Genomic DNA, 25076 nt, shown 5'->3' with positions numbered 1-25076 from the left:
TTGTCAGAAGAGTTGATTTGTCCACTATCTTGAAACAGACAGATCCAAAGCTGTGTATACTTGTTTCTAGAAATGAGTAATAAATCTGATTGCTTGGCAGTCTGTTTTAACATTCAGTACTGCTAGAACAAAAATTTAATCTAGTGGCATGCTGACGTGATAGAATTTAACAGTGGAATCGAGGCAGAGCATGTCTCTGAAAATTTTTTCCCAATTCTGAACAAAGACAAAAATAATGAGGGACAAAAGCCGAAAGTGACAGTTTTTAAAATTACTCAACTACTTATAAAGTTAATAGAACAAAAGGATTTGAATCAGTGTGCATTTTCTAAGCAATCGGGAGTATGAAACTCAAAATATCTGGCATTACTGACTGTTGCCACGATGGTACAGCGGTAGCGTTATTACCTCACAGCAAGAGGTTCTCCCATTCGATTCTCTGCTTGGCCTGGTAGTGCCTTGTGTGTGGAGTCTGCATGTCCTCCCTGCGGTTGGGTAGTGTTCGAAAGACATGCGTGCGTAAATGGGCGTGCCTTCGTTGAAGGTTGGGCATCGAGCTGGCACCTCGGCATTTCATAAAAATCTACTGCCAGTCATTAGCGGATGGGAGTTCCGCTGTGGCGACCCCTTACTGGGAAAAAGACAAACAACAACTGACTGTAACCCTCGGTGATTTACCAGAAAATCAAAAATGTTGCAAGCGATAGGGCACTAACATGAGACTTGGAGAGTATTGTTTTCTGATCACACAGCCATTGTGGAATAAAATTCTACTTCTTTCCACATGGCATCTTGTAAGCGTGTCTATGCATTCTGTCTTTTGCTGGCAGTCAGTCTTTTGCTGACAGTCATACGATCACTGAGCTGAGGGGATTTCTTAGATGCACTTGCAGTAAAAAAAAGATCATTGCTGTGTTTCTTTTCTGGACATGCTAAAAAAAAAATCTTCTCTAAAAGTAAAAACATTGGTACAGTCTGACAGCATCAGGCTTTTTTGTGTAAAATGATTTTCTGTATTTCATTTTATAATGAAGAGTAATTATCATGAAAGGTTCATGCACTACCATTTCATATCAACACAGCCACTATGATGAGATAAAGACACTAAATGGCAGAGACCAGATGTGCAAAAGGGGTTGCTTGACTGTTTTATTGTATTCTAGGTGTAGTTCTGTGTCCAGCACATCCTGTTTCAGAGCAGCCATTAAAAAAGCTGTTGTACTTCTCTTAGACAGTGATGTTTTCCAAAATAATGCCTGTGCTGGTGATACTACTATACACCTAAAAATGGAAGAGATGTGACATAGTGGCTGAAGGACTTGTTTTGGCAGAAGGATGAGGACATTTAGTGCCAAACGCACAGCACACATCTAGGGAAGAAAATATTAAATGCATCAGTAATGGTACCTATCTAGATACAGTGCGACTTGCAGTTGGTCAGGAACTGGGGGACTGACAGGAGGGCGACAAGAACAAGTAATGATCTGGTCTTCTGTCTCGTTTAAAGTCTCAGCAGCATCTAATTTTTAAAGTTAATTTTCATCAACTGATGTTTGTTCACTTTATAAATATTTTGAATTTGGCTTTTTCAGTAAGTTTCAGTTTTTAAATTTAGGAAGTGTATGGAATAACTGCCTGAATATGGCTTGTTAGACCTTTGTTTTTATCTTCTCTTTCAGGTTTAGACACTCAAAAGTTTTTTTTTTTTGATTCAGCATTTTAAGATTTTAAGTGTAGCAGATGTGAAGTAATGTGATTCACTGTACAGAAACATTGTTTGCCTTTGGGTAAGTCACTAGACATCACTGTGCTTTCATCCCTTTTACTTTAAAGCTGAACACTGACAGATAATTCTAGAAGAAGATGAAACATTTTATTTCAGTAGAGCCATCCTGAGGGAACTGGTTCTAAAAATAAAATGTGTTTAGCAGCAGCCCTTTGTTGACAGTGTAAGTAGATATAGGAAAGTGGAGGGAGTATGGGTGGATCTGATGCCCAATCAATATAAAAGGAGCCAGCAGTGCTGACACGATGGATAAAAGCTAGTATTGTCGATGAGAAGAAAACTGAGCCTCTCGCCTAGGAAGGTTGGCCTGGTGCCAGCCTTCTTTTCTGAGTGGTGTTAGGACAGATAAACCATTACTTCCAGCTTCTCCCTCCTGAGTTTTACAGTTGTAATGTCAGTATGGAATCATTTCTTCTGTTACAAGGAAACATACAAGGACGTGGAAAGGATCTTAATTGTTCCTTACATGCAGCAGTTGTAGAAAATAAAATGAATGTTTCTGTACAGACTATTTCCTTGTAAAATAGAGAACTGAATCAGTACAGATGTTGCAGTATTCTAAAATATTGTGTGCTATTATGCCAAAAGTTGTCTCAAGAGAACCACACCTTTGAATGTCTCAATTAAAAAGCACTGCTTGTATGTCAGTGTGCAGTATTTTTCCTGTGCATATCATTTATCAGAGTACATTAGTTGGTCAGTTGCTGTTCTGCCCTGTTGCTATGCTTCCCTCTCTATATATATATGTATGCATGCATAATGTATAACATTCATCTGATGTTTTTCTTATTCCTTTATTGTAGAGAAACAGAAGCTTGTCCGGCATGGTATTGATGTCCCTGATGATACAAGTGTGCAGGTACGTCTGGGAACATAGTAAGTCTGTTCCAGTTGGATTGATCCTTGTACATCTTTTTTAGTGAAGCCTATGTTCTGCTTAACATGTACAAAAAATGCCATTGCAAATAAATGATCACTGACATTATGGGTAAACAGCTACTTGATTTAACGCCCAAACTGTTTCATACATTACTTCATCTGGTACACAACCTAAAATGGTGAGCACAGCTTTGAATTAGCCCCATTGTGTTGGAATACAATACTCTGGCTGAATAACTAGTGTGAACAGAGGTACTTTACTAATTTGTTGTTAAACTTTTGCTAGGTACTTCCATCAGGTTTGGCTCAAATAAAGCAGTTACAGTGAATTATATGTATAGTATATGATTCAACATGGTTATTTTAGTCAAGTCTTTCTTCCTGGTGTAGATGTTTGTAGCTTCTATACAAGGCATCACATTATACAGGTGTTCATCAGGGGTTGTGTATATATCATTTACAGCACAGCATCTCAGATCATTACAGATCTTTGGTCCCAGTGTAGAATAGAAAGCACTGTGATTGCTGAATGCCATAAAAATGGGGAGAAGTTTCTAAGAAGAAAATAAATTCGCAGAATTTGATAACCAGTCAACACCTCAGTTTTGCCTTCATCATCTGACACAAGATTACTGTAAGCTACTGAGGTTTGGAATGTATTACAAGATGTTACAAACCTCAGCTACTTAATGTGGAGCATTAACGGGATGTGGCACAGAGAAAATAAAGGCATCAGAGGGACAGTGGGAGGGCTAAGTGACAAAAGTGGTAAAGGCTAAAAAATTTAAAACAATTAAGTAAATACAGTTGCTTAAAGTGCATAATGTTCTTTGTATTTCACTGTTGCAGTCATTACATTTGGGTAATCTGCTGGCAGGTTGCCCTCAGTCGGCCTGATTAACAAAGTCTTGGGTCCTGCATCGGTTGCTGTCCCTTCTTCCATGACGTCAGGTCGTCAGGGGTATAAAACATGCAGCTGACGTCATTCCATCAGTCTTTCTTGTCGCGCGGAGTCCAAAGCAGAAGCAGTTCGCAAGTGCCGGTCAGCCGACTCCTGAAATTTTCGTTTCGAGTTTCAGAACCAGTGTCTTCAACTAAAAGCTAAGTAGCCCGTTGGGGAAACTTTTTCGTGCTCCTTTCCGATGTCAGTAAAAGTTAATAATTGTAGTACTTGTGGGAAGCAAATACCTCATAAGGATTTTCATTTGTACTGTATTCCTTGCCTAGGCCCTGACCACAACGTGCCTTGCTGTCGGTTTTATGCTAAATTTAATCAACTCACTATTAAACATCAGTATATTTTTGCTTCTAAATATTTTGGTTCAAGAGTTAACTATCCAGAAATGTCGTCTGTTAGCAATCCGACTACCGGAATACCTAAAAAATTCAAAGAAAAAGACAGACCTTCGAGGTCCAAAACTGACAACAAAGCTTCTCCTAAGCCAGTCGCCAGTACTCAGTGAGGCACTTCTGCAGCCCCTGATACCTGCTACATTTGATTCACAGGCCTTTACTGAGACCCATTCAGAGTCCGGTATGCCGCGAGATACTTTAAGTATTGAACCCGCGGATGTCTCTACCTTGGATGGGCCCAGAGCCACTGAGCAGGCACCGGCTTCTGAGGGTATGTTCAGGCCTAAAGATTTGTATATTAAACCAATGCCATCTTCAAAGTTAAGGCCAAAAACTACTTCTGTGTCTAAAAAAACTGACACAAGTGCCATGTGTACAGGCCCCAATGCCTAAAAAACAAATGATCAAAATGGCTGAGGATTTAATTACCTTGATCAGGGGTACCCATCCCCCTCCTGCTAAGAGGCCTAGGCAAGGCATTGTCTTCAGATCAGGTTTCTTTTTCTTCTGATTCCTCTTCTGATCAGGAATTATCTATACCTACTTATGAGGACTCTGATGCAGAAGACTCCATCCCTTCTGCTTCCCCTCCTGAGGATTTTTCATTTGGAGAAACTTTGCATATCTTAAGGGAACACTTTCACTGGGAGAGTCAGGATTTCTCAGAATCTAAAGAGAGACTTGGGGATTTTCTTCTTCTTCCTCAGCATAGGCCTTTGGTTATACCTCCTGTTCTAGACATTGTTGATGATGTTTTCTCAGAGTCCAGTATGACTCCTGATTTCCCTGCCTCCGGCTCCTAGTAAGCCAGACAGATATTACAGGGTTCCTGACTCCCACAAATTCCTTTTTAAAAACCCTTCTGCTGACCCTGAAACCATTTCTCAAGGTCCCAAGGGCATTAAGGCTTCTTTTGCTAAAAATCCTACCCCTTCTGATAGCGATTCCAGGGCGCTGGATAGATGGGGTAAGAAGGTTTACATGTCTGCAACCTTGGCAATAAGGGCTTTAAACTGTCAATTTCATATGCTTAAATTTCAACAGCATATTATGGGACTACTTGAACAGAAAATGATGTTTATTTCTGACTGTGGAAAATAGAGTTGCAGGATTTATTGCATTCAGCTGAACAAGTTGGAAAACATGCTTTGCAATGTGGTTTTGATTAATTGGAGGCATCTTGCAGGGCTGCTGTAACTGGAGCTGTGATGAGGCATGCTTTTCTCAAGGAACAAAGTCTGCCTGACCATGTTAAAGCAAAACTGTTGGATGCTCCTTTACATCAGGACAGATTATTTGGCAATAAGGCTGAAGAAGTTTTGAAAAAGATGGAAGATGAAGCTAAATCTATGCAAACTGTGAAAGATTTCCTAAAAGTGCAGCCACCCAGGTTTAGCAGGCACTGGGCCTACTCAAAACTGGTTCTTTCCAGTACCCACTAGAGCCACTCAGGTCAAACCCAGACATTCCAAAGGCTCCAGGTTTCAGTCACAAGGGACTTTTAGAACAAAGCAATAGGGTGACTCCACCTCCAAATCTGGAAGCAACAAGGCACCTTCCTATGGTAAACAGTCTCAATGACTTTCCACTGCTATCAGCAAGCACTTATCTTCCGGCCGCCCCTTTGGGAGGAAAACTGACATTTCCTGCATGAAACTGGCAACTGATTACCCAGGACAAATGGGTTTTAAATATAATATCCCTGGGATACAGATTTCATTTCCACACATTGCCAATACCAAATGGATGGCCAGATCTGCCTCCAAATCAGTGGGCAGAGGACCAGAAACAAGTTATGTCCCTCATGAATATGGGGGCTATTCAACCAGTACCAGAAAAGGAAAAGGGACAAGGTTTTTATTCAAGACTTTTCCTGGTACCCAGAAAAGACAAATCATGGCATCCAGTTCTGGATTTATCCATTCTAAATACATTTCTGGACATTCCAAAATTCAAGATGCTGACTCTTCAACAGTTACTGCCTGTGATAGGCAAGGATGCCTGGTTGGTAACTCTAGACTTAAGAGGCATACCTGCATATCACAATCAGGGAATCTTGCAGAAGATACCTCCACTTCAAAGAAGGCTGTTTGCATTACCAGTTCTCTGCACTGCCCTTTGGCTTATCTACTGCACCCAGGGTCTTCACAAAGTGCCTGGCACCAGTAATTGCTTCTTGCAGGCAAAGAAATATTCACATTTATCCATACCTGGACGATTGTTTAATTCAGGCAGAAAACAAGGTCACTCTTCTAAAACATCTGGCCTTTGTAAAAAGGCTTCTAACTTATCTAGGGTACACCATAAACTAAAATAAATCACAATTGGTACCCTCTCAAATTACATTCCTGGGTACAAGCTTGAATACAACTGCCCAGATGGCTTACCTCACGCCAGAAAAACAAATTCAATTGATGACTTACTTCAAATGGGTGGCGACAAAAACCCAGCTATCTGCAAGACAAATTCTGCAGGCCTTGGGGTTCATGGCCTCCTGCATTCTTCTAATTCCATATGCAAGACTGCATATGAGGAAACTTCAATGGTACCTAAAAAGCTTGTGGAGACAACATTGTCACAGCCTGGAAACAATGATTCCTCTCATTCCTTGTCTGCAACTAGAGTTCCTATGGTGGGCAGAGGCCTGCCACCAAAACAAGGGACTGTCATTCATTCCACCCCCCTGCCGACCAAACCCTGACTACAGACGCATCAGACTAAGCTTGGGGGGGGGGGGCACATCTGGCAGGGAGATGCATTCAGGGCCAATGAAGCCCAAATCAAATGCACCTACATATCAATCAGAAAGAGATGCTAGCTGTACAGAATGCTATGACAGCTTTCAAGGACTATCTTTATCCAAGACAACTATTGATAAAGACAGAACACCACAGTCATGTGGTACATAAACAAGTAGGGGGGTACACATTCCTACCCCCTTTGCAGAGTAGCCATGACATTGTGGAACACAACCTTGACTTATCAAATACATCTACAAGCTCACTTCCTGCCAGGAAAGCAAAATACTCTGGCAGACGAACTAAGCAGAAATCTTATGGACCCACACGAATGGAAACTGGCTCCACAAATCTTCAGCATGTTGGCACGCAAATGGGGGAGCCCAGACATAGTTTTGGGATGAGGCAAAACAAAATCTATCAGTTGGACAAATTCTGCACAAGAACTCATCACAAAAAAGTTTGGAAAGTGGATGCTCTATTCTTCAGCTGGAAAAACCTATCAGTCTATATGCCTTTCCCCCTCTGCCTCTGGTCTCCAAGGTCTTACTAAAAGTCAGACAAGAAAAAACAAAATGATTCTGATAGCTCCAGACTGGCCTCGCCAAAACTGGTACCTGCTCCTGCGCAATATGAAGATTCTTCCTCCATGGTACCTGCCTCAGACACCTTACCTACTGTCTCAGCAGAACTATCAAATTCTGCACGCTCACCTCCAAACTTTGAATATTGCAGCATGGCTAATCAACTAATTTCACCAGTTACATCTCTTAGTAAACCTGTGATGGATGTCATTTTGGAGGCTAGAAGGCCTAGTACTAGAAAATCTTATGCCGATAAATGGAAAAGATTCTGTGCTTGGAACCAATCACAAGGAATAAGCACAGCAATGCCTAATATTCCTCAGATTCTGCAATACTTAACTGAGATGCTTCACAAGGGCCTATCTTTTTCTTTCATAAAAATCCATGCCTCTGCCGTTTCAGCTCATTACAACAAAGACCCTCCCCTTTTTTCTCATACTCTACTAAAGCAGTACCTCAGAGGGGCCAGAAATTTAAGACCTCCCAGGAGAGCACCAACTCCTGCATGGGACCTCAATTTTGTTTTGGAAAAACTCACTTTACCTCCTTTTGAGCCAGCTGCTACTGCGGACCTAAAATTTCTCTCTTGGAAAACAGCTTTTCTTTTAGCAGTCACTTCAGCTAGAAGGATTTCAGAACTACAGGCTCTCATGGCAGTGGAGCCTTTCATTATTTTTTACCCGGACAGGGTGGCCCTCAGGACCAATCCATCCTTTATGCCTAAAGTGGTATCTAGTGTGGCCCTTAATCAGACCATTCATCTGCCAACTTTCTTCCCAAACCCACAGAACAAGGGTGAGTGGATTCTGCATTCATTGGGATGTACACAGACAACTAAGATTCTACTTAAACAGGACAAAATCTCTAAGAAAATCAGAACAATTGCTTGTGGCATTTGCTGCAGGGGCAGAGGGAAAGGCTATTTCAAAGTAGACCATTTCAAAATGGATAAGCCATTGTATTCGTTTCTGCTATATGCACCATGATAAACCAGTCCCCAAGGGGATCAGATCTCATTCCACCAGGGCTGCATCTACTTCTGCAGCATTTCTCAGAGGGGTTCCTACCAGAGACATTCTAGAAGCTGCTACCTGGAGCTCGGTTCATACGTTCACCAAGCATTACCATTTACCTCTCTTCTCTAAATCCAGAGCTGGCTTTGCCACTGCTGTCCTGCAGGGCCTTATAGCTGCTCCTAATGCTGTATAAATCCATCCTCCCAACCATAGCTTTGGGATTCTACCCAAATGTAATGACTGCAACAGTGAAACACGAAGAACATAGTACAGTTGTGTACACTTACCATAAATGTAGATGTTTGAGTGTATTCACTGTTGCAGTCTTGGTTACCCACCCTCCAGCCCCCTGTTTTTTCTCTTACTGTACCTCTCCTTTCTTTTACTATGCTTAAAAGCCTTTTTGGTGTATTTGCTTTTGTTTGGAGGTATATTTTTTGTGTTTTATATTCTTATATATATATATATATATATATATATATATCCCCATTTGGGTGGCACCTGACATCTGGGTCAAGAAAAACTGATGTAAGGATGTCGGCTGCATGTTTTATACCCCTGACGACCTGACGTCATGGAAGAAGGGACAGCAGCCTACACAGTACCCAAGACTTTGTTAATCAGGCCAACTGAGGGCAACCTGCCAGCAGATTACCCAAATGTAATGACTGCAACAGTGAATACACTCGAATATCTACATTTATGGTAAGTGTACACAACTGTACTTGCACCTTCCACAGTCCCAGGCTACAGTGACTGTCAGTTTGTTTTTGTTTGACTGGGAGGTCTATCTGGGTAGAGTACATTTACACTGGAGTCCTGATAAAAACTTCAGTGAAGCAAAACTAATGAAAAAAATGACATAACTCTGTGTCATGTAAAGCAATAAAGTATACAAACAGTCGTACTTAAAGTATGTGTGAAACAGCATATAGTAATGACATAGTAAAATAATGTTGAAACACAGAACTGCTGTCGATGTTGTAGAAAAGGGCAGTTTATGAACACAGTATGTACAAGTTTCTGTGAAGAATGTAAAAAGGCTGAGTAGAGCAGGTGTGTAGGGAGGTGGGAGCAAAGCCTGACCAAGGATGTCGATGGAGAGAAGAGGAAAAGTCAAGGGGAGTAGAAGGGATAGGAAGGGATGGCAGAAAGATGTGGAAGAAAACCAGAAGACAAAACTCAAGGGTTGGAGAGAGGAAGATTAGAAGAAGAAGTATGAGGAAAGCGAAGATTAGAAGAAGGAGGAGTATGAGGAAAGCAACAGAAGATCTAAAACGGAGAAAAGGCAGAAGTTTGAAGTCATCAAAAACAATGAACAGATAAAAAGCATTTAGCAGGAATGCTGGGTAGCATACCTCTCAACTTCTTGGCGCAAGAAATATGGACAAAGCCAAAATAATGGGGGGACATTTTAATTATTGCTCTTATAAATTTAGAAAGTTGCTAGGATAAAAGGTTTAGAGTTACCATACATTTTCTGAAGGATATAAAGTCTGAAACAAAAATGTCTGTCATCATTTGGTGAATTCAGTCTTCACTGATTTGCTAGAAAACCACATTTTTATGAGGAACAGACCAAAAATACGAGGCAAAAATCTGGACATTTGAGTGGTATCATTGATAGGTCTGCTAGGTCAAGAAATGCAAGACCAATTAGCCTGTAAGTGAGACTTAATCTGTTTAAAGCAAAATAATGTCATCCTGGTGGAGTGTGGGAGGAAATTTATTCCAGCACTAACCACTTGGAGTCAAAAGGTACAGTGCCTGTGCGCAAAATAGTCTTCACCAAAGATGCACTGGAAAAACATAGGCTTCAAGAGGGAGAATGCCATAACAAGACATTTGTCACAGCTCAGCAGTTCATGTACTGTAGTGAGGCAGCTGTTACGACACTTGAAGGCTGGCTTGTAAATAGTACAGAAAGATCTGTTCATAGTAAAATTTGCAGTGTTAGAGTCTTCAGATGGTGATCGGGCAGTGCTGAGGTATGACACTCACTCTATTGTGACGTCACCTGTAGTACCATGATGCTGTTGATAGATATGGAATGTACTTTACCCTTGGAAGTCCTGTCTTACATGTACAGTTCAGTTATGATATTGAGTGCTTTTTTGAAAAAATGAACTTCTGATTGTTCAGATAAATCCAGACAAAAATTCCATAGATCATGGCTGCTTGACATGTGCACAAGCCTCACTGAAGTAAAGTGTTTGGGTAGTAGTTCATGCTAGGAGTGTTCTGTTCCAACAATGTAGAATTGCAACCAAAAATAAGATGAAACAAGTACAGTTCTTTGGCCTATGGGGAATTTACACACACACACACACATACATATATATATATATATATATATATATATATATATATATATATATATATACGTGTGTGTGTTTGCATGTGGATATATATATATATATATATATATATATATATATATAAATAAAATAATAAAATATAGGTTAATCATGAATACGTTCCTCGGTGATGATTTTGAGGTTAAGCCGAAAAAGTGGAAGTTGTCCAAGTCGCAGGCTTTATGGAAAGCTGTTTCCTTTTAGTTTGCATGTTACTTGCCATTATCTGTGCATTTGATAACTTCTTTACCACACATGGAGTTATATAGGGCACATGTAGTAGCAAATACTGATTAGAAAAGTCTGTTCATTGGAACAAGTACGTATGTATCCCATAGGACCCTATCCCATAATATTTTCAAGCAGTGACAAGTGAGGTGTACTGTTTTAATTTTAAATTTGGTCCAGTTTTTTATGGAAGTTATTTAAGCAACTTATACCTTTGTAGGGTCAGTTTCAGAGTAAAGGATCTGTACCCAGTCTGAGTGACCCAAGGAAAATTGTTTGTCACCATTCAAACTTATTTTTGTGAGGAAGAGAAACTTTGTACTAAAGTGCAAAATGAAGAAACATTTCAGATTTAAAGAAACTGGTCAGGGAATGCACCTTCCAGAATGGGCAGACTTGTGATAATGCATGAAATGTAAAACAGAGATTCATTTTTGTAAAGCTCTAAGTGAGTTATGTTTTGTGAAAGAGAGTAAAGATCCCACGGTGACAGTGAGCAAGAGGGAAGTGTGTCCTAAGGTGACACTGTCTCATTTTTAAAACCTTATTCTGATGGCTTAGTTAACTTAAGATTTTTCTCCCAGAACAGTAAGTGATATTTTTGCCTGTTAATAATCATTCACATTGAAGTAATTGTGATTGTAATATAGTGTTAGCCCAGGCCACAAAGAAATATTTAAATACTTTCTTAAATGACCATATTTATCCTGAAGTAACCTATGGCTTTTTATTATAAGGATCATTGAAGTGCTACCTATCTTCAGAATGGAATTAGCCAGAGGTTGGATGTCAGACTTCTGACCAGAATTGAAGAACAATGTATACTTCCCCTTTCCTAGTGCATGGTTAACATATACCTTGAGGATGTCTGTGGAAAGCCATTTCTAAGGAGAGAAAGAAAGCTGTTTAACCTGCCCTCTAGCTGCTTGATTTTCCACTGTTTAGTTAACATTTGCCTGAGACTTAATTTAAGAACAGCTATTTGCTCATCACGTATTTGTAGTAATGTTCATATGGTCTCAAATTGCAGTGCTTTCTGTTAGCTGTATTTATTTATTGATTGATTTTTGTATTAAATGATCACACTCACTGGGCTGGAGTGACTTAGAACTGACAATAATAAAGTAAGGGGGTTTGAGGGTGAATTCCTCCACGACAAATTGCTTTACTTTGCTACATTTTTTTTCCATGGAATATGTAGTTCACGTGAGTCTGTTGGACATTTTCATGCCAGCATTTCCTAGAGAATGGTTAAGCACTCCTTTGGCTTTTTGCTGTTTTTGATAGTTAAGATTGCTAGCCAACTGTATTATTGTTCACTTTTTTCTAGGTGGCATGATGCCACCCGGGAAAAAAATTATCCCAAGATGTGCCGTTGGGGGGCAGATTATCTCTGAAGATTACCAGCTGTAGTGCTTATTTTGTTTGAAAGAAAATCAGGATATTTTAAACTGTGAATACCTTAAAACCTGTAGTAAGAAGAAAACAATATTTGGGGACACAAAATGTCAGGGCCTTTATTTATAACAAGAGGCATGGCTGCTTTAACATCCAACCCTTATAGTAATCTGCCAACTAGCGTAAACTGTGGAAAATGGAGAACCACGTTCAAAAATCAGTTGTAATAATTACATTAATTGTTTGAAACAACATTTTGAATGGTGAGCTGTACAAGTTACTTTTTTCTAAATCTTGATATTGGGCTGGTTTGGATGTGGTTGACAAACTGCAATTAATGTTTATTGCTACAATACCAGGAAGTTTATCAGAACCGTCTAGAAACCAAGATAATTTCATGTGCACCATACGTGGAGATTGTACTGTGAAGTTTATTTGAAGTATCAGATTTTTTTTTTTTTTTTTTTTGGCAGAGGTGAAAAAAAAAAAAAAAAGAATAGGCCATGTAAGACCTTTTGTAGTAACTTTATAGGTCTCAACTGAGGCCTGAGTGTATAACATCTGATGAGGTCAGTATTCAGTCACACTCTAATGCAGGACCTTTGTTTAATTACACCACCACCCATGTCAACCCCTCAGAAGGTGGACAATGAACTTGCAGCCTCAAATTCTAGCCAGGCCACTAAATCTCCTCTGTATCACCATAGCTATACACTATGTTTCAAGTATCTGTAGATTGTGGTGTCTTGTCCTCATGGAACAGTAAGTTGTTACTGCTTTTTAAATTCCAGCTGCAAATGTTGACGGTCCTTTTTATGTAATGTTCATGAAACTTTATTTTCTATTTCATTAATATGAGTAATTACATGCCTGCTGTTGTGATATAATGCTGAATACTGTACTAGCCCTTTCTACTCCAAATTTGTCTAGTCCAGATACAGATTTGCTGTATCCAGGACCATTTGTAAGCTTCTGAGGCCCCCAACCCTTTCTGTGTTGGAGGGAAGCCTTCTAGCTTAATTTTGTTTCTTAGAACTAGCCAGTTTTCTAGTTTCAGCACTCATATCTGTTTCTTTGAGCTCAGCACTTGTTCAGAACTCATTGTAAGCACTAAATAAGCTACAAATTACTACAGCACTCAACTTTCCTCACTTGCCTAGAGGAAAACAGTTTGTAGTACTTAATAAATAAGCACCTATCCAGGCATGGCTAAGGGTTAGCTCCCGGTGTTTTCTCCTGTCTACCTGATGAATCTGGGCATCTTGGGGCAATGCAGCAATTGCCTCCTGTACAAAGACAACCATCTCCTCCTACCACCCAACACTACAACCTGTGAGAGATGCACTTATATAACCAAACTGGAAGCAAAGCTCTCTTCTCCCAAGACTGGACTAGACAGTCAAGAGGAGAAGGTAAACACTTGCATCACACCACACTCATCACATAGTCACTCAAAACCTACACCACCAAAACACACACATAGAAACACAAAACACACACTTACATTCGTGGAGGCTCTCAAAAAACATCTACCCAAGCAACAGGGACCTCCAAAGCAGAAACGCAAGCAACCTCAACCCCCAACACAACACAATGACACATAGCCCACAAACTCAGTGTGCCACTCAACCACAGCCCATAAGGCACAACAACGTACCTAACACTCTAGTCATAGGTGACTCTATAGTCAGGCACACTGATGTTCCACTCACCAGGCTTAACAAGGAGAAAGTCACTGTCAGCTGCTAGGATCCACCACATAACGCATGCACTCAGGTCACTCCACAGCAAGCACAAATATGACTCTGTCATTGTCTATGTTGGTGTGAATGACCTGAGACGTACCTCCCTGGACTATATGAAAAGAGACATGGAGGAGTTTTCTGACCTTGTAGCCCAGGCAGGTATGACCCTAGCCCTGAGTAGCATCCTGCCATCACCCAAAATGATACCACAGTACAAGGACAAAATGATTGACTTCAACAATTGGCTAAGCTTCTGGTGTCATTCTAAGGGGATCCAGTATCTGTCTGCCTGGGATGACATGATCGACCAACCATGATGCTTTGCCAGAGATGGCCTGTACCAGTCGCCTTTGGGATTCCGGATACTGGCTAAGGCTCTTGCCACCCCTATAGTGCCTTTTTGTTAGGAAAGATTCAAATGACAAATTCACCACCATAACGGGTACAAGCAAGCAAAATCTGAGGGTAATGCTACTCAATGCTAGAAGTCTTAACCTCAAAATGCACTCACTCGAGGCACTCCTTAAAATGTAGAACATCGACATCTGTTCAGTGACAGAGACCTGGTTCAAGGCTCCAGAGAGCACCCCTGCATTACCAGGCTATAATTCATACCACACTTTTCAGCCATCTAACTTGGACCGAAGCACTAAAGGCGGAGGCGTGTCCATATTCATTAAGGATACCCACACCTCCAGGCTAGTTGCTCAGCATAATACATCTGAGATTATCCAAGTGCAACTAACTCTGGGCAAGACCGCAATGCAAATTGTAGCTTGCTACAGGTCCCCCACCATGCCCCAGGATTTCCACTCCTCATTTCTTGATACACTGGAAAATATTAGGGTACAACCTAACACCCTAATAATGGGTGATTTCAACTACCCCACCATTAACTGGGAAAACTACTCATGTACCAACTTTTGTGCTCAATGTTTCCTGGAATTCATAAATTCCAATGCATTGGATCAACTTATCCACACCCCCACCAGGGGCAGCAATATCCTAGACCTGATCATTACCAACATGCGCAACTGGTGTTCCACACCAGAGATCAATTCCTCGTTGGTCAGTTCCGATCACAAGCAAATCACCCTAGACATCCACATCCCAGCCCCACCCCCCATTAGGGAAACCACCGTAAAAAATTTCTCCAAAGCCAACTTCACGCTTCTTAAGACAGAAGTGTCAAACTTCAGAACACCCATGCTGACGGACAATAGAGAGACGACTGCTGAATCCTATACAATTGCACTTTATAAGCACTTACAGGAGTGCATGGATCGTGCAATCCCTGTCAGAACCAAGATGCTGTCCATAAAAAAAAAAAAAAAAAGGAAACTAATCTGGTGGTCCCCTGCTATAAACCAACTCTACAACAGAAGAAAGAAACTGTTGCAAAAAAGAGTAAAATCCCATGATTGGAGGAACTTCGTGGTCAGCCTCTGTAAGAAGCTGAGATCCCTCATAAAATCCTCCAAGGCTAGTTATGAAAACAAAATCGCCATTGATTCTAAAGACAACCACAAAGCATTCTATAGCTATGTCAAGAATCTCAATGGCAACACTCAGATCTGCTCTGAGTTACAGCACAATGGCACTAAATATACAGAACCAACTGATATTGCCAACATCCTGGCAGATAGGTTCAGTGCTAACTTTACCCTTCTCTCATCCCCTAAAGGGCCCGTCTCTATACCGGAAGAATGCAAAGTACCTGTAGTCACTGCTGCACAGGTAAAAAACACACTCTCCAAAGCCAAGAACACAGCATCCATGGGACCTGACAACATCCCAGGCTGCGTTCTACATGAACTACAGAACGAACTGGCACCTCACCTAAGTACCATGTTCAATCATAGCCTCACCACAGGCTTTGTGCCCACTGAATGACGCACAGCAACAGTTATCCCACTCCACAAAGGGGGAGCCACCACAGACCCCGGGAACTACCACCCCATTAGCCTGACGAGCCTGGTCTGCAAGGCTGTGGAGTGTATCATCATGGAACTTATAAACAATGACATTGGTAATCTCCAAACTCTGGACCCTACCCAGTTCGGGTTTGTAAAAGGCAGACCATGTCTTCTAAACCTAATAGACTTCTTTGAAGCAGTCACCAAAGCTGTAGATGAGGGTAAGATAGTACACACAGCCTGTCTAGATCTCGCCAAGGCTTTTGACATCATCCCCCACTTTGGAATTATAGACAAACTATAGACAAACTCACTAAACTAGGTATAAAACCCTATGTCACAAGATGGGTTGCCAACTGGCTCACTGACCGAACACACACTGTGAAAGTAGCAGACTCTAAATCCAACTTCAGACCAGTGACGAGTGGAGTACCATAGGGTTCAGTCCTAGGCCCCCTCCTGTTTGGCATCTACTTTTCTGAAGTACAGGCTAACACAGAAGGTCTTTGGCTAACAAAGTTCGCAGATGACTGCAAACTAGGAGCCATAATCAAATCTCCTAACGATGTGGACATCCTACAAAAAGGCCTCACTGAGGCAGATGCCTGGTGTCAAAGCCATGGCCTCAAGCTCAATGCCAAAAAGTGCATTGTCATCCCTTTTGGTAAAAACTCTGTACCCATGAACTACCACATAGGTGGTAGTCTGCTTAACACAGAAAGTGTGATGAGACCTTGGGACACAGGTGGACAGTAGTCTCTCATTTGATAATCACATTGCCACAGTAGTCAGGAAATCCTTCTACGTGGCACACCTCATCACAAAAGGTTTCTCATCCAGGAAAAAAAAGAGGTCATTGTTCCCCTCTATTCATCACTCATTAGACCCATTATAGAGTACAACGCCCCTTTTGGTATGTACCTCACAAGACATCTACAACAACTGGAAAGGCCACAGAAATACCTCACAAAGAGGACTACTGGCCCACAAACAGATGCCCTACGCAGGCCGTCTCAAAAAACTCCATCTTTACTCTGTCGCATATCGCCTACTCAGAGGCGATCTCTGCCTAACATACAAAGGTATGTCAAACCCAGAGCTGTTGGACATGCTCCACATAAAGAAATCCCAATCCCTCCGAGCTACATGCTCTAGGGACATAAACCTTGTCACCACAATAAACAGAACATGCTGGAGGGATAGATTCCCATCTCGGAGACTTCCCAGACTCTGGAACAAACTACCTGTATATATCAAACAAAGCTCCTCATTAGCACTCTTCATGAAAAATCTTGATGATTGGATGGGAGATGGGAAATTCACCCCTGGGGATCACTTCTGTGGCTCTGCTTGACAGGGGCACAGGAAAATAGTTTTCTTGGGTGGCAAAAGCCAGGGTACTGTTTGGCTAGGCTTATATAGGCCCTAGGGCCAATAGCCTAGTACCTACCTGTGAACCTATGAAGTTGGAATGCATTCAGTTGCCACATTCCAGATACTGCTTGTTTGCTAACATCACGGCCTGTAGAATAGGGTGAAGTTGTACAGATCTTGTACTTTGTGGTGCATTTACATAGAATGTATGCCTTTCCTGCATGTATATGGCAGTATATGATGAAACTCAATGACTTGGCAGCTGTTTTCTTTTTTCTTGTTCCTTTCATTCCACACTAGTACACTGTTTAGCTGTATCTTTGACTCTCTGATTTAGAAAATAGCATCTCAACTACTCTTTTCTTACCACATTTCTCTTTTAGGTAACCCCAAGCTACAGTTTGGATTTTTTTTTTTTTACAATAAACAAGAAGGTGTACTGCACATCTACTACTGAACACCCTGACTACAACATTTCACTTGCCTTTTGAACTTGAAAAAAAGCATGTAAAGTAGCAAATGCAAGTTAGCTGTGCTGTATGTCTTTATTGTTATTTGGTAACTGAGATTGCAGTTCCTGTTAAATTACTTTTTAGCAGCAGTTCTTGCTAAGGAAGCATCCCTAACTAACTCCTCCCACTTCAATAGTTTATCTATTTTTAGCTTATTTAATTTGGTCTAGGAATGAGTTTGCATGTCCCCAACTAATAACTAAGAATTTTTAGTCCATAATTAGCAACGTACATTATTTTAAATGGGGCTCTTTACCATTACTTGTGTTAAAGTTGCCTGCATCGACTGTTTCCTGCTACTGTGCGTGTTTATTTCTGCCTGGTTTGATCCTGTCCCCACCCCAAATTCCCAAGCCACCCCCCGACCTTTACATTTATTCCTGCTTAACTCCTCCCACAGCTTAGTACATATTACTCACCCTTTAAAGATATGTACATTAAAAACCCTCTTCCAGTTTCTGTCCTCTGTCAATTTTCTGCTACAGCCCATTTGACAGAATTAAAACTTTCTTTACAGACATTCTCAAGCAGAACAGCCCCAAGCTCTTTTGGTTCTGTCTACATAAACTGTTGTACCCTGGACATACCACTCAGTGTCCTTCTACTTGAAACAATGAGTCCATTGCCACTACACTCATTTTATCCAGTCAGTTCTGTCAGTAATTAATGACCACCTTGCTTCACCCTCCAACTTCCCCGTCTTTGTATCACTAATTAATGACCACCTCCCTTCACCCTTCCAACTTCCGTCTATTCTCAAAAGCAACGCACTGGCTCTCAGTTTTCAGCCGATCACATCATCAACTGTAAAAAAGTAAATACTAGCCAAATTAAAAGTAACGGCCTCAGCTGCCAATAACCTTACTAATGATTTCCTCAAAATAAGTGCAGAAGCACTGGCCTTCTCAGGCTCCATTTAGATCAACCAGTCAATGACTGAAAACTATGTCCATCCATCTGGAAAAATCCATTGTTTTTACCCCTTCACAAAGAGGGTATTTCAACAGAGTTAAACGTATAGACCTATTGCAATCGCAATCCTATCACCCCTCTCGAAAATCCTCAAGAAATGTATTCACTCTCAGGTTATGACACATATCCCCAAACGCAACCTCCTGTCCAACAATCCCGCATGCTTTCAGGCCCAACCGCAGTACTACTACTACTATCCACTTCAACTTCACCAACATAGTAAACCAATGCAGAAATGAGGGCAACTTAGTCTTTTCACTTTTACTTGACCTTTCCAAAGCATTTGACACAGTGCCCCACGAAAAACTTTCTGAACTTGCAACATTAGGTCTCACTTGCTCCTCCCTGTCCAGTATTACAGTTATTTATGCAGTCATCTAAATGGCAACAAAAACCTTTCAGCATTTCAACAAATCTCTGTAGGTGTTCCCCAAGGGTAAATACTCTCCCCCCTTCTAGTTAATGTTTTCATAAATAAATTTCACACTGCTATAACACTTAAAACTCTCTTACAATACGCCGATGATTCAGTCATGATCTGCTGTGCCCCATCCATAACAAAATTTCAACAAATCACTCAAATATTTTTCACTGACATTGAAATGTAGTTAAATGGTTAAACAAATTCTAACTTGCTGCTTAATGCCTAAAAAAAGCTTATGCTGTTTACTCCAAAACAACACGTTAACCAGAAACACACATTTCATATTACTTCAAGTAATGCATAAATAGAAACTTTAAGCCAAGCGAAACTACTCAGTGTCACAGTAGATGACAACCTCAGATTTGATCACTACATACTTCATTCCATCAAGAAAACTCACCAAAACCTCTGCTCCCTCTGTGGGGTCAAACACTACTTGACAGATCAAGCAAAGATTACCTTAGCAGCAACATACCTCCTTCCATTATTGTATGCTCCCCATTCATACAAATATCAGCACTAGTTATAAAACCAGTTAGTAAAAATGACAAGAAAAACCTAGCCAAGCTAGAGTTTTCACTGTGTGATACCCTAAACCTCCTGTAATAGAGGCCCATGGGATTTATACAAATGATCCCTTAAGGACCTCATGTGTTTCAGCTATATGGCTTCTGAATATTCTTGACTTTTTACTTTTTATTTTTAAGTCTTTGTGGATGCATTCAGACAGTTAAAGCTAAACCCCACTAGCTGTGGACCTGTATCTTTTGGCCTTCTTATAACTTTGTCAGCACAGCATAAATGGACTGTTTGGTTGTACTTTAGAAACACAGGGTCTTTACAACCAGCTGATTTCCATAGACATTAAGGTGTCTACAGAATATCCCAACTAATAGCCAAACCAAAAAGTAAAAAAAGTCGCACAGACAAACCAATTAGTAAAAACTACAAGAAAAACTTAGCCACGCTAGAGTTTTCACTGCTGTGATACCTTAAACCTCCTGTAATATGGGTCAACTCCTTGTACATCATGTTCCACATGATCAACAGAGTTTCTTATTTTTTTATATAAATAACTTCATACTGCAGATTAACGGGGGTGCAGCAGTGATGTCTGTACTCACTGAAGTCATAAAAAACAAAGTTTGTCAGAGCAATGCTTAAAGTCTGTCCATATTTTTGGGGTTTGTCCCACCATTGATTTTGGCTTTGCCAAGATTTTTTTTGTGCTAAGAAATTTTGTGTGTATGTGTATAAGAGGGAGGTGTGGGTGTGTGTGTGTGCAAGAGGGAGGGAGGGAAGTGTGGGTGTGTGCGAGAGTGTGTGTGTGAGTGTGCGCGTCTGCGTGCGAGAGTGTGTGTGTCTGCATGCGAGAGTGTGTGCTTGCGACAGAGTGTGTGTCTGCGTGCGAGAGAGTGTGTCTGCGTGCGTGAGAGTGCGAGCGAGAGAGAGCGAGAGTGTGTGTAAGCGAGAGTGTGTGTGTGAGCGAGAGTGTGTGAGAGCAAGTGAGAGGAAGTGTGTGTGAGCGAGCGAGAGGGAGTGTGTGTGAGCGAGCGGGAGAGTGCGCGCGAGAGAGTGTGTGTGTGGTAGGCCCTTACCATAAGGGGTGTGCATGTGTCTGTGTAAGAGGTAGGTATATAGCATACCTGTCAACTGTCCAGATTTTTTACCCATATTTTTGGTCTCTTCCTCATAGAAAGGACTTAAGTTTTAGACTTCATATCCTTTGGCAAACAATGCACAAACAGTTGTTTTAATTGGTTCCTTATAAATAATGGCTTTTTTTTTGCCTTAATGGTCCCTGAAATAATTCTCCTATTTTCAATGGTCCCCAATTGCAAAAAGGTTGAAAACCACTGAGCTAATGCAATCTTTACTTGTTTTCTCTCACATGGGTATGCACCTCCGTGTTTGCTGTCACTTGTTTCAGCCTACAGCCCCAGAGCTCCTGCTGAGATTTTAGTAATTGTCCAGTTAGGAAATGTTTCTCTGCCTGTTGTTGGTTACCTAGTAAGGCTTGTTGAGATATCACCTCCCACTTAAAGATTATTCCTAGTGCTCTTTTTGTGTGGAAATATTCTACATGTAGGTAGATTGCAAGATTTGTGCAGAATTTACTAGAAAGGAAAAAAATAGAAATAGAGAAACTGCACTTAGAATATGGTTAATGGAGGGTAAATTAGATGCTATGCTGCAGACCTCTAAACAATTTTCTACCATTTCAGGAAAGCCTTTCCCCAAGAAAGCCTATAAGGAAAAACACCAATGTAAAGACCTTGAGGAAGAGAAAACTGTCAAAAAAGATTCCAGAGAAAAGAGAATTGCCCTAAATTCAGTGGAAAGGCCAGAATATATCTGAACCAGCAAGGGGCATCTGGTACGCCTAGCCTTTGTCCAACCCCATTTGAAGGCAAACATGTGAGTAGCTGCTACCACCTCCTCACAGGCTGAGTACCAAAAAGAAGGGGCATTGCATTTGCTTTTTTCCCAGTGTTTAGTAATTTATCAAGAAGAACCACCCCTCCCTCTGTTACTACCTCCATGAGAACAGGAGGCTGGCAGAAAGAAGAGCAAAGGGTAATAGATTTCAAATGATTAAAAAGCATTTTTTTTTTCATCACAGCAAAGAGCATGCTTCTCTGAGCAAGCTGGCCAAAACAAGGCATCCCTTGCAGAAGACAGATTCCTACGGAGCTTTTATCTAAGCTCTAAAATACTTAACTATTGAACTCTTCCAGTATTAAGCATTAGCTAATTTCCAGTCCCCCTCCAAAGCATATTAAAAGGAAATAGAATAAGTCACTGTTTTCTGGGTCTTGCCTATTTCTTAGAGGAGGACAGAGAGGATGACCTAATATACCCGCAAATGGTGTCCCCCTCCGGTATAACTCAAATGGAGAGGACTTCAACTTACCATGTCTTCAAGCTGTATCTTTTGGGAACAAGAAGCATGTGAAAGCATATTAAGTGGCGGAAAATGCCCAGTAGGTGATGAAATTATATTTATGTCCACAAAAAACCTTTGAAGACACCTTCCTAGCACTCTGCAGCAAAATATCCAGTCCCACACTCAAGAAACCAAATGGGTTCTGTGGGGTGCAACAGACTCAAATACCTCTAGAAAAATCTAGTAACAATCCCTGTGGTTATTTCTGTAAAGGCATACAAGAGTGATAAGCTGGTAGCAGGCCTGAATTCATTGCAGAACAATGGGAAATGGAGGGTCCTGTATAGATTAAGAAAAGGCTTGTACATCAACCACGCTGACAGTCTCAGTATATTGACAGGTACACATTACATTGTTGTTTGTCTTTCGGCTTTTCCCAGTAAGGGGTCTCCACAGCGGAACTCCGGTCCGCTAATGATTGGTAGTAGATTTTTACGAAATGCCGAGGTGCCAGCTCGACGCCAAACCTTGAACGAAGGCACACCCATTTATGCACACGTCTTTCGAACGCTACCCAACTGCGGGAAGGACATGCAGACTCCACACAGAAGGCACTCAAGTACAAAATCCTGGCACAAATGAGAAACTTCTCTGTAGAAATTCAGGATGACTGAAGTTCTAGATCCTGAAACTTGTTCAGCTCACCTGGAATATTGTAAATATAGACAGAATTGCAGTTATGTTCTGGGTGCACTCTAAAGTAGCAGGTACTAGTTCAGATTGTGTGCTGTGGCACCCTGGCTTAGGGGGTACTGAAGACATCTAAGGAAAGAAATAGCCTTTCAATGCGTTCCTTATACGGGGAATGTTTGGGAAAAAGCGAGGATCATACACACTGTGAAGCAGCTTTTTCAATCCTGACACCATAGTACAGCAGAAGTTATCCCCCCCCCACCACCACCACAACTATTTCATCATGGAACTACCCACAGACAGAGCAGTTGAAAGCAAAGAACTTAGGGAGAAGTAGACATGGCACAAAATGAAGGACAACGTAACTGTTTGGGTTTGGTATTGAGAGAGAGAGAAAGTGGTAGAAGGATTTCCCTGCAGCCACTTTTGACAGAGTCTCTGATTCAATGCTGCATCTCCCACTGTTGTGCACATCACCATCCAGTCATCTATGAAGCATGCACCTTTAAGATCCTTAGTGCATATTCTAAGGTTGATCGAATCTGGAACCCAGTTAAGTCTGCACTGTGTGTTCCCCCCAGAGTTAGAAATTCATAGTAAATATTAAATGGGTCCCATAGGCCTTTTGACCTCCACTTTGCATTCAGTCTTGCCTTTCACATTTAGGATCATAGGAAGTTACTAGGCTACTGGCCCTGAGGCCCTTACAAGCCTAGCAAAGAATTTAGCCCATGTTCCAACAAGTCAGTACCCTATGCCACTGTCCAGCAGGGACTTAGGTGGAACCCCAGGGGTGTATTTTCTGTTTTCCATTCAGTTATCCAGGTTGCGCTTCATAGGATCATAGGAGGTTACTAGGCTATTGGCCCTGAGGCCCTTATAAGCCTAGCCCAGAGTTTAGCCCATGTTTAGACAAATCAGCACCCAATGCCCCAGCTAGGGTTAATGAGGTACTCTGCTTGACATGAAGAGGGAGTCTGTTCCACAAAAGGGAGAGTCTCTGGGACACAAATCTTTCCTGCCAACAAGTCCTATTGATGTCACACATCAGGTTGCGGTAGCCCATGTGGGTTACTCAACTGTTGCTTGACCTGCGGATATGAAGCAGTCCCATTCAGGCGGGGTCTGAGATGGTTTTGTATGCCAGACAGAGATCACCTCTGAGGAGTCTGTAGGAGACTGAGTAGAAGCACAGGGCCTTTAGCGTATATGTGTAGGGTAGATGTTTGAGGCTCTGGATTCTCCTGGTGAGGAACCTCTGTGGTCTCTCCAGCTGCTGCATGTGCTTTGAGAGGTACATGCTGAAAGGGGCATTGTACTCAATAATGGGTCTTATAAGGGAAGAATACAGGGATGTTAAGACCACCTGTGAAGCATGAACCCTCAAGATCCTTTTGGATTTGGCCTGCATTCACTATTCAGTATGCGGAATTGTAAGATTAGGACACATAACCTGATTCTACCAAAAGGAGCATGCACAGACCTATAACTTACTGCCCCAATGTTTGGGGAGTGTCTCTCCTTTACTGTGTGTCATCTCTTGTCCCCAGGTTCTAAAAGCTATCTCGCACTTTACGGCTGCTTCACAGGATGGGAGTCGTAGGTCTACCCTTTGGTGGGGCAGTACTAGAAGATTGCCATCCTTCCTCTCTGAATCCTTATGACTGAAGAAGTCTGAGCAGACTGAATTATCAGTCTTTGAGGCAAACAAGAATAATAATTTCTCTCCTGCTGGTAGTACTTGTTTGGATGATTCATTTGAACAATCCCAGAGGTTTATAAATTCCTCTTTAAACTGACCTGCATTCCCTCCTCTTCCCCATTAGAAACAAGTAGGATGCAAACTAGATGTCTGAAATTATGTTTCTGTACTAACATGTATAGAAAACAGATAACAGTAGGAATTTTTATCCTTTTTTGTCTATACTTGACAGTGCAATTTCAAAGGAGTACCTCTGTGTGTATTGACCTCATGTAACCTCATACTCCTTGCTAGTTAGTGTACTCAGTTGTCCTGCATGTATTCAGCCTTCTACTGCATGTGGCTAAGAAACAAGCAGCAGGGGCCCCTATTGCTACTGTACTGTAGGTAGTAGAATTTTGTCGTTGTACACTTTATTTTTCCTATCATCTGCCAGCATTAGTGTTGAGCATAAGACCTTCTCCAACTTGTGGATCCCACCTAAGATCAGTCACTGACAACCTCATTTGGTT

At 41.3% G+C, this 25076-nt stretch overlaps 1 protein-coding gene across 2 annotated transcripts in view; it reads left to right on the top strand.

Moving 5' to 3' along the window:
* Nucleotides 1-25076, top strand: part of KIAA1522 (KIAA1522 ortholog) — a 1150531-nt gene that overhangs the window by 958633 nt on the left and 166822 nt on the right. For both annotated transcript variants that reach the window (XM_044059935.1, XM_044059936.1), the window contains exon 3: nt 2590-2645. In XM_044059935.1, the coding sequence (XP_043915870.1) occupies nt 2590-2645 (56 nt within the window). The remainder of the gene's footprint in view (nt 1-2589; nt 2646-25076) is intronic.

This window comes from Protopterus annectens, chromosome 1.part2 (assembly GCF_019279795.1).
Source record: "Protopterus annectens isolate FY-2018-M chromosome 1.part2, PAN1.0, whole genome shotgun sequence".
NCBI classification, from domain to species: domain Eukaryota; kingdom Metazoa; phylum Chordata; order Ceratodontiformes; family Protopteridae; genus Protopterus; species Protopterus annectens.
The sequence above is the reverse complement of the archived record's forward strand: the minus strand, read 5'-3'. Positions and strand labels throughout refer to the sequence as shown.